General features: G+C 32.2%; 1 protein-coding gene and 1 long non-coding RNA gene across 2 annotated transcripts in view; one reads left to right on the forward strand and one right to left on the reverse strand.

Moving 5' to 3' along the window:
* Positions 1-2,376: 2,376 nt before the first annotated feature.
* LOC102601862 (uncharacterized) lies at positions 2,377-7,002 on the reverse strand. The gene is made up of 6 exons (XM_006357596.2): positions 6,505-7,002; positions 5,408-5,710; positions 5,284-5,326; positions 4,919-5,207; positions 3,151-3,223; positions 2,377-2,698 (listed from the first exon to the last, which is right to left on the reverse strand). The coding sequence occupies exons 1-6, from the start codon at positions 6,910-6,912 to the stop codon at positions 2,504-2,506; spliced, it is 1,311 nt and encodes a 436-aa protein (XP_006357658.2). The 5' UTR covers positions 6,913-7,002; the 3' UTR covers positions 2,377-2,503.
* Positions 7,003-9,626: 2,624 nt separating this feature from the next.
* The window catches only part of LOC102602200 (uncharacterized), a 2,146-nt gene continuing 382 nt past the window's right edge, over positions 9,627-11,390 (forward strand). Inside the window, exon 1 of the long non-coding RNA XR_368133.2 lies at positions 9,627-10,368. This is a non-coding gene — a long non-coding RNA (uncharacterized lncRNA). The remainder of the gene's footprint in view (positions 10,369-11,390) is intronic.

Genomic DNA, 11,390 nt, shown 5'->3' on the forward strand with positions numbered 1-11,390 from the left:
AATGTTCTGAAAAATCAAATTTAGATGAAGTTTTAAAATGTATTTGGTAGTTATTTTTAAAATATATTTTAACTTTTTTTGTTACTGAAAATATGAAACATGACTTATATTCACAAGTTTTAAAATTATTAAAAATAGTCAATCGTATAAAACAAACACACTTTCTAATTTTAAATTATGCAGATGTTTCATTGATAACATTCATTATCAATATTATAAATCATAATCTTGTATATAGGTAAGTTTGACACAAAATTATTGTTTTTATGATGAATTAGGTAATATGATATCCTATCATAATTGCTAACAACACAATTACTTGATACTATAATTCGTCAAATGACAGTTAGTTACAAAGAGCTAAAAACGTTATGTATAACATGAAGTCTTGCCTCATACGACGAAAACATAATATCATTAAATAATTACTCTCTATTGAAATTATCACAATTGACTATGCAAAGTCAAAAGATACGTGTTGGATCCATTAATAAAATGTCAAAGTAAAGAGATGGTTGATAAATTATTAAATGGAATAGGATTATGACCGAGAACAATTCTTCATAATAACTCTACTTAGTTGACTAGAAATCCCAAGATCTAGGTTCAAGGAATCAAATAAAGTTACGAATGACGATTATATGAGTGTAAAGTGTAAACCGCTTTAAGGAGAATTAATACAAGGCTAGTTCTCTTCGTCTTATGAACTTAGTCAATGTTTATGACTGAAACGAACACAACAATGAGAATCAAGAACGACTAAGGATTAATTGTGTGACATATGTTGCCAAAACATACATCAAAGCTAGACAGCTTAAGAATATCAAATTTACCGATTAACCAAATTCTTCTTCACAAAAGTATACAAAAATCATGTGTAGCATTTCTACTTCATTACGAGGAGAAGCTATTAGGATTCCTAGCTCGATTGGTATAATGAAAATTGAAAACAATACAATATTAGGAAAAGACATAAATTCACCCCTGAACTTATCTCGAAAAGTCAGTTACACACTTAAATTATCATGGCGACCTATTACACACTTATTCTTGTTAGAAGTGTAACTAATACCATCTTCTAACGTACAAACCCAGTCACACATATTAGAGTTGTGTGCACACGCCTGCCAGATCCTATGCAAGCATACACGTGTAATATTTTAATTTTTTTCACTTTTTTTCCTAACCAATTTTGCCTCTATCTTCTCTCTTCATTTTTTCACTTTTTTCCCAACCACTTTACCTCTATCTTCTCTCTTCTTCCTTACCTGAATGACACTATTTTTGTCTCTTTTTTTTCTCTTCTTTCTTACCTGAATGACTCCATTTTCAATCCTTTCTTCTGATTATAAATCATACCAAACAAACTATTGCGACAAATAAGATCGACGGAGTAGCAGAGATGGTTAGAAAATTCGTGAAGGAATGGGGGACATGGATAGCAAATTAAATCAAAACTATTATTCAATACAGTTTCATCCCACTTGTCATTATCATTGACATTAATTTTGAACCCAAAACTTATATTTCTCAGCTTCTTAACCCTATCTAAACACCTTCCTTGTATGGGTCAAATGAATTTTAATTGATAATGGTTTATTTTGAATTTTCTTTTTAGTTAGTAGTGTTTTGATGGTAATGGGTAGTGAAACTTGAAATAAATATTTTAGTTTGATATTAATCAATTTTATATTGTCGAGCCAATTTTAATTTTGCTATGTATAAATCATCATTGAACCCAAACCCTCGTTCTATCAAATTTGCAGTGCTGTGTAAACTTGATAATCTTGATAAGTAGGGGTGAGGAGCAATTAACTTTTCTAGGAATTTAGGGTTTGACTCTTTAATGTTCTTTTGATGCTAATTGATTGTGTAAAATTTAGATTAGAATTTTATTTTTTTTGGTGAATCACTTTGCTGAATTAAGTATGAGTCAAATTAGTGGAGAATTCTCAAGTAATGATAAAATTGAGTGAGAAATTGTAGAGTTTTGATAAGAAAAAAAATGAAGAAGAAGTCTAAAGGAGAATGAGAGAAGATGAACATGAAATAGAGGGGGGTGGGGTCAAAAAAATATTTTTTTTGACTTTATTTTTGACTCAAACGCGCCTAATTTAGTTTTTTATTTAATTTTATTTCCACATCAGTTCTAGGGTGGTATTAGTTACACTTTTATCAAGAATAAGTGTGTAATAGGTCGTTATCATAGTTTAAGCGTGTAACTGACTTTTCGAGACAAGTTAAAGGGTGAATTTATGCCTTTTCCCTACAATATTTAACAAGCTTGCTAAAAAACATGATTTTCTTAGAAGCTCTGTGAGCATGACTTCACCATATTCAGCATTAAAGGTGAGGAGAAAGTGAACTCCTAAAATATAAAAGCATAGCTTCTCTTCCAACCTTCTAATGTTATAGAAATTCGATAGCTTCTCTTCTCTTCGGAGAATGTACATGTTGCAATGGCCAAATTATGCATGAGCAATATACCATTATATACTAGTTTTTACACATCTATGATCTGGTTGAACTGTTGCTGTGTCTGCAAAAGCATCATCTCTTCCACAGAGAACTTTTTATAGAGCAGCCGTTGATGACTCATGAACTCTAGAAATAAATCTTTTAACTTCTTTGCTCTTTCATAAGCTTCTGTTCCTGAATGGACCACCATCAGATCTTTGTCCATTACTAGACACATATCCTACATAAAGACAGGCCACCTCAGGTGATGTTAGGGAGATCGATGTTGAAAAACGGCAATAGGAGAAACCACCAGAATTCAAATGCATATGACTTGGGCAAGATCAAAATTCAACAAAAATGATATTCCATATAGATAACCCAGGGACTTGACCAATAAGTTAAGCTTCTTCATGCATGAATTTGATTCAGGAGTTGGCAATTTATTCAACAGGTGCCAGTGTGACCTTGCTCTTCTTCATTTGATCCAACTAATACTGAGACGAAGCATTTGGTCCGATGTTGAACCTATTTCTCTAACATGTCTAAATAGCACAATTTCCTCACAATGATGACCTATATTTCCTACTGATGTGTTTTCATTTGTGAAATGCTGCCACATCCAGGAAAGGTGGGTCTCCTTTGAGGCCTTACAACCTATTCAAATGTAACTATACTATTATAAGATCTTACCTGAGGTTCGTAGCTTCCTGACCACATCTTAATCATGCCGTGCCTTAATTTTCTTTCAGTTATAACCAATGGCCTGTGAAAGACAAATAAAAAACACATGATTCTCTAGCTAATTTAGAATCTAGAAGATGTATGCAGAAGAATGAAAATCTTGATGGTTTGCATTAATAGCAGCAGGTTCTAGGTTCTACAGGTCTGGCACAAATTTGGAGAGAGGATTACTTGAAGATCTTGAAAAACCTAAATCACTAGTAAAAACAGCACTAGAAACCAAAGTGGCACCCAAACACGGTATAATGCTTCATTACCACGTAGATATTGGGGAATTGGAGTAAACCAATTTTAGAGACTGAGAATAAAGAAAATCAAAGAGTACATAAATTGCTCAACTGCTTCATGGAATCACTACTGTGAAATGGGAAAATATTACCAGGACCAATAGTTCATCCACTTGGAGGCATGGACTATAGTCACGTTGTCTATTATGCATATTAGATTCCCTCTTCATTGGCAGCACATTCTAGAATAACTTTGAAAGGTTTGAGGATCTTGAAATACATAAAGTACCAGGAATTCCAGATCCATGGCAAAAGGAAGCAGCATTAAACAGGATTTGAAGCAAAAGGAAGCTGTGTTCATACCTATGTACTCTGCTTCTACGCTAATGTATTTTATCTCAGAAACTAATACTGCAGTATCTAAGATAACTAAAATTTCAACTTTATCTACAGATAAGTATGGACATGGTAATCAGGAATGCATAATATTCAAGCAATCCTTAATAAATTACTGTTGTTAAGAGGTACCAGAGATTTGCAAATGAAACCATGCATTGATTCTAAAAGCATGTTCCAAGAACAGTTCCAACTATTTCAAAATATGGTGTACATGTCTTTTAGAGTTCAAAACTTCAAATACATAAAGATTGTCTTAGACGCGGCCACCTAGAATACATCTATTCTTTTAGGTTTTGGGTGACCGGATCCCACCTCCCCCAGGGGCAAAGGAGAGGTATGTATAAAATATGAGCTATTATTGAGGTGACTATTTCAAAACACCTTATATCAGCCAATCATCACTTCAACCAAAATCAATCAAGATGAAGAGAAAGGTTTACGTTTTACATACAAGTACACAAATGGCCTATAACAAGGGGTGAAGATAGTTGGTGTGAAGTTCAAATCACAAGGCAGCGGAAGATAACATGCCATAATACATTTGTTTTTGCAAAACAAAAAGAATATTTAAGAAAAAAGAAGAAACGAATAAAGAAGTCAGAAGATGACATATTGACAGCTTGAGAGAATTCTACATCATTGCCTGCTAACAGAAGGTACCACACCCAGAATATCCAGATGGCAAGACCATTTTATCAAGGAAGCTCTTCTGAGCAGATCAGACAAAAAATATCTGTATGTCCTTGTCAAGTTTCATCTACACTAAACACGATCATTTGTTGAAAAAAACTTGCTTCGACCTCATAATCTGTCTAGAGGCAAGAAATGAAATTAAAAGCTAGTCTCTAAGACCAACTACACGTAGTATAGGTAGAGAAATATTATAATCTATCACAATTCACAGGCCTTGTTCAAATAGAAATAGTATAGAACAAAGGTATAGTGAAGACTCTAGAGTTTTAGGCCTTTAGCATCAGATGACAAACTATACATGCCAATGAAGACACTACAATGAGAAAGAGATAATAAAAGTTATGCACCAGCTTAAGAAACAACATTCTTAATTAAGAGACTGAATGCATGAGGCATACCTTCCAGTTGAGGACACAATAAGGTGGGCTGGATGATCCAAAAACTGGAGTATCTTCTGACGCTTATCTTCAGAATCTACCACAATAATACCTCTCGCGTATGGCATGGACGGACTTGGTAAAATGTATGCTTGTGATGGAACAGAAGTATGTTCATGTATAAAATCCCTAAATGATGATGGTAATAAGTTTCTCTCCAAGTTTTCAATAAACATAAAATGGGAACTTGGACATTGCCCTCCAAGATCTTTGTCATCTTCCCAAAGCCTGCTATATTTACTGTTTGTTGCTGCAGTTCACAAGGAAGAAGTTAAGAAAAGCTGAAAGTTTTGCATCATAACAAGTGATGGAGTTTCAGAGCAAACCTCCTGTTGTCACAGCAACAATACTCTTGACATTATTCATTCCCTATGGAAACAAGGAAACAGATATGTTTAAGGGTCATGCATCCTAACTCCAATTTATGAACATTATACAGTGAAAACTTGCCTCAAAGGATGAAATCATAGACAAATTACTGCCTCCATTTTCACAAGATGATCCTTCAGATGCAGAAATCTCATACTTCGAAGCAGCAGTCAACATGCAAGATGATTTTCCAAGATTCCGGTTCACCAATTTCAAGAAGGAAGCTATTTTCGGACCAACTTGAGCAACACCTTTTAGAATACACATGCCTTCAATTCCGGTATCGGTTAAGTATCCTTTCTTTGGACCATGAAGCCAAGATATTACAAAGGTGCATAAACACTCTTCCTCTCCATTGCAAAATGAATGGTCCACATTGTGTATCTACCAAAGAGAGGAAGGGTCAAATTTGAAGCAATTCAGTAGTTTCTGCTGTCATTTGGCAAGTAACAAGTAGTTCATCTTTTTTTCTTAACTATTTTTCAGGCCAAGTAAGCAAAGAAAATATAAGCTATCATTTATTGATAAAAAGGAAATGAACACACAATTAAACCAAAAATATAAAAGAAAGAAATATTTATGCCTCAAGAATATGATCCCTTGTCAAGTCCTGCTAATGAAATACAACCAAAGAGAAAGTGGGACACTTGTAGTCATTGCTTAGCTTGGTTTTCTATTTCTCCAGTGTTAGATCAACACTGGAACATTGCTCAATTTGACAGAATAAATTGTTATTGACAGTAACAGAAAGTGACAGAGACACAATATTTACAGGATTTGGTCAATTAGACCTATGTCCATGAGTGGGGAGGAGAAAATTTACTTTACCAGAAGATGTATAACTGAGAGTACACAATCAAAGTTAATACTCTACTTACCCCTCACAGAAGTTCAAATTTTTCTCCAGATAAAATGCATGTCGAAACACAACTTCAAGTTACATAAATCACAACTTCAGAAACTCAAGCTTTCATGTTACAACTTCAAAATCTATGGCCAGACAAAGAGATATCACTGATTTGGACAAATAAGCAAAACTTTCACGGAAAATGTTGGTTGAAAAATGAATTTTCATCACCATAGCATTCTCTCACAGAAGCGATAAATGTTTAACTTATATACAAACATAAAAAAACAGAAGAATTAAATACCGACAGAAACGGCGATACACAACTCACCGCTTCAATAACAGCGTCGTAGAACAGCATGTCCTCCCCGCCGAAAGCGTTACATCCCACACAGACAATCATCCCTTCCTTGAGACTACCACACTCGCTGTCCTGCATCTGAGGCGACACAGACCTAAACCTCTTAACCAGCTCATCAACCTCCTCCTTCGACTTGAAATCTCCAGCATGAAAAACCTCGTCACATTCCTCCGTATACCCCTCATACTTCACAGTCATTGTTTGGCCTTTCATTACGAGCCGTACGCTATACCATGAGTCATCATCGCTCGCTCTGTACTCCAGGTTGTATCCTTTCCGTTTGCGTGGATTCGCCATTGCCGGAAAAAGAAGTTGTTCCGATCTCCGATGGAAAAGGGTATTTGGAATTCTGTTGTTACTGCCAAATTCGTTTTTCATGTGTGAGTGCTTGCAGGAAGACGTGGCGTGTTTCAGTAAGCTAATAATAATAACACCTTCCAGAAACGACGTAAACGAGGTTGAGCTTAAGTAATTTAAAAATGAATTATTCGTCTTAAATTCTACATTCTCTTTTTGATTATATATATTGTTTGATGCGGTGTTTAAAAATACAATTTATTTTCGCTAAAATATCAAACTTCATTAAAGAAAATGATAAATAATTCAATTATTTTTTTAACTAAAAAATGCTTCAAAAATTCAGTTAAGAAAATAATTCTTAAATATTTATGTGAGTATAAATTATTTCAATAAGAATAAAAAAATTAAAATTAAATTATTTTAATTATAATAAAGTAATATTTTTTAAAATGATCTAAAAAGGAAAGATATCACATTAAATGTGAGAGAGAGAATATTTGAATCGTGTTGGATCCGGCTCTTCTCAATTTTTCTTCTCTCCATTTTCCCCAAGTTCCTATTTGAATTTGTGACACATGGCATAAGTTAAATTAAATGACTAAGTTTTAATTTCTAAAGTAAATTCTAATCATGATTTAAATAATAAATATATTATATATTTAATTTTAAAAATAACTATAACCCCCACAATCTTAGCAACATATTATCTTGTTCATAAATTTTGGGGAAAAAGAGTTCTGTTCCTAAATTTTTTACACAGGATGTTACTTTTATTTTATTTTTAAGTTAATCTTTTTATTGCATTTTTTCCTTGAACTTTTCTTTTTAACCATTAGCTATTGAAGAGCTATTATTTTTCCTATTTTATTTCACCTTTTTTTTCTATTTCCTCCAAAATTAACATTAGCTATTATTTGGCGGCAATTCAATGTTCATATAATCAGCAACATCTTTTTTTAGAAAAAATATATAAGCTTAAAAGTTTTTCATCTTATTGAGTTATCGATTCAGTAAGGATTTGAGTTATTTTCTTAACAATAATTCAATAGTAATTTATTGGGATAAGGGTCTGAAAAATACCCCAACTTTGGTCGGATTTGTTGTTGCGATACTAAACTTTCATGAGGACCTATTACCTCGTCTAGGGAGGTAATAGGTCCTTATGAAAGTTTAGTATCGCAACAGCAAATCCGACCAAAGTTGGGGTATTTTTCAGACCCTTATCCCTAATTTATTTAATTACAATTCTACATTTAGTTGACTAGTTAGCTTAGGCTTCAGTTCATTTTTCAATTCTGATTTCTCATAGAGAAAGTTTCAAACAAAGATTACGATAAAAATATTATTTAAAAGAAAATTAAAAAAGATCGTAAAAAAAAAAGGAAGAGAACTTTTTTCCCTATATTTATGGACAAGATAATATGTTGCTAAGATTGTGAGATTATAATAATTTTTAATACTAAATATATATTGTATTTATTAGTTAAATCATAGTTAGAGATTTACTTTGGGAAATTGAATCTTAGACATTTATTTTAACCTATATGTCATGTATCACTGATCCAAATAGGAACTTGGGGAAAACGGAGAGAAGAGAAATGGAGAGGAGTCGGAGCCGATTATGCTGAATTAAGTTACATAACTCAATCTATTTAATTGTTACTACGTACTATATTTTAAATTCAAAATTTATTTGAGTATCTAAAAAAATATTATAATGACGGTAAAAAAATATATCACATATAAAGAATATTTTTTTAAAAAACAATTTAGATAAAATTTGCATGGTGATATAGACGGTATATCCATCCAAATTAAAAATGAGTCGAACTAAGCAAATCAAAATAAGTTAACTTAATAAAATAAATAGGTTACTAACTCGTTCAAAATATGTCAACTTAAAAAACTCGTTCAAAATAAGTTAATATCATGATTTATTATGTATTAATTATCATATTTATAGAGTAAATTTGTATCAAAAATATCATATTATGAACATTATACGGTGAAAGTTTGTCTCAAAAGATGAATTAATAGACAAATTACTGCCTCCATTTTCACAATATATATGACCCTTAAAAAGGCAAATATATCACTAAATGTATTATTTGTTGATGTGCGCGCGCGTGCGTGCATGTGATTTTCTAATTATTTGTATTTTGAATAATTTATAAAATTGCATACATATTAAAATTAGGGAAAATTGTATGAAATAACAAACTATTAATTCAAATTAAATGTTATAGCCATAATTTATTTTATTTGTAATTCGCAGCAAACATCTCTTTTTTTTTGTCATCTGATTCGGTATACAATTACCCATTCGGTATACAAATGTATAAAATGCGTTCGTGTTTGTATAAAGCGAGAGAAAAGTGTATATACATGTTGACACCCAATTTTGGCCTAACATTTTCAAAATTCGTACCTTTTAAGTTTTATTTATTTAATGGTTCAAAATAAATTTTTTTATAATTTTAAATAAATTTATCGATAACTATCCTTATTTATCAAAATTTAGAATTTTTTATCAGTTAATTTTAAAATTATATTTTTTCATGTCATTAGTTACGTTCATTATATTTTTTTTATATATATATATATTCATTTTATTTGTTACATTCATTAATATTCATTTCGATATTTTGCACAACCTAAAAATTCATTCAAATATAGATAATATTTCATACACAGATATTTTATTAACCGATGATTTTGACCCGCAATTTTAAAATAATGATATTGTAATTTTCAACTCCATATATAAAGAATAGTTTGTCTATTAGGTTAAAGATGGGAGGTAAATTATTATTTTTAGGAGGTAAGAATTTTCTAAAGGGCAAAAACACTAAAAAAAAATAAAAATTCATCATCCCTTTTCCTCCCTTAGCCTCCACCACCTCAAACCCTACCAAATCCCCCACCTCTCTCTTCTTCATTTTTCCGGCGAAACCTCGCCGGAATACAACCAAACAGAAGCACAAAACAACCTCTTTCTTCTCCACCAGATCCAACCCCAAAACCCCCTTCGTTTTCCCATTTTTCCGGCAGCAGCTTCGGTGAGGAGCTCAAAGCTCCGATGAACCGGAGCTAAACAACCCCATACCTTCTCACCACCAAGCTAAAACAACCACCAAACAACAATCAAACAGCCCCCCAAACCCAACCGAAACAGCCACCAAAACCCCTTTCGTTTTTCTTCTTTTCCGGTGAAAGAATCACCGGAAACGACCCCAAATGGCCAGTCCCTTTCCTTCTTTCCCCTTTACGATTTTTATTTATTTTGCAGGTATTCCGACAAGCTCCAACGGCCAGCGAGTTTGAAGCTCGCCGCCACTAACTCCGGCCAACGCCAACGAGCTCCGAGCTCATGAACCAACAACAACCAACCAAGATTCCAGCGGACAACAACAATAAGAACAACAAATCAGATGAGCTCTAAGCTTTGAAATTTCAGATCCAGCCAGAATGCAACAAACAGAGACGAACTCTAACAAACCTCGCTTCCAGATTGCTCGGAAAAGCAACACTCTGGTGAGCCTTTTAGTTTTCCGTTTATTATATCCAATGTTGGCTTAATTTTATTATTTTCATTTAGTTTATGGCTGTTGTTGGTTACTTTATTTGTAGATAAATATTATTAGAGTCATGATCAGTTGCTTGTTTTCTTTCAGATCCTATAAAGTGACACTAGTGTTAGCTTTAATTTATCAACTAAAGAATATTGATGTATTAATTTCTATTACGTTGTCATTGATATTTGGCCTTCTTTTAACTTTTCATTTCATATTGTTATTATCTTTGTTTAAGCTTTGGGTTAGTAAAATTTTAAATTAGTTTGGTTATCTGCATCTATTTTCAGTTTGTTTGGTTATATTTATCACAATTTAACTTCATTTATTTCTTGTTCCTGTTTTGACTATTAAATAAGTTAGACATTGTTTTCATTTCCTCATTATTTGTTAAGTTGTTGCCTACTGTTTATTATTATTATTATTATTATTTTTATCGTTATTAATGTTAGTTGTTTAGTTGATTATGTTTCATGTTTACTTGAAAACTTGTCCCTAGAAATTTTACGTTTTTTTTCCTCTACTTATGAAGTTATTTTTTGTTTATTCTAAGTATGATTACTTATAAACTAATATAGCGTATATTTAAATGTTCTTATTGTTCGCATTTTCTAGTTAGCAACTTTATTCAGAACTGTATGGTTGATTATTCTCAATTGTTTAGATCTTTTTCTTTTTTTATCTTTAACCTTATCATTTTTTGTTATTTTTTGGCCAATGAGAAAATCTCTCCGTCGGTTTTGGAGGCTTCTACATTGTAAAAGACGAAAATTTAGTTTAAGTTCATATTTGTTACAAGTTGAAATTGGCCAATGAGAAAATCTCTCCGTCGGTTTTGGAGGCCTCCACATTGTAAAAGACGGAAATTTAGTTTAATTTCATATATTTTGTTTGTTCAAAATGGCCAATGAAAAAATTTCTCCGTCGGTTTTAGAGGCCTTCCCATTTTTAAAGACGGAAATTTAGTTAATGTTTATATTTTTT

This window comes from Solanum tuberosum, unplaced genomic scaffold (assembly GCF_000226075.1).
Source record: "Solanum tuberosum cultivar DM 1-3 516 R44 unplaced genomic scaffold, SolTub_3.0 scf00251, whole genome shotgun sequence".
Lineage (NCBI taxonomy): Eukaryota > Viridiplantae > Streptophyta > Magnoliopsida > Solanales > Solanaceae > Solanum > Solanum tuberosum.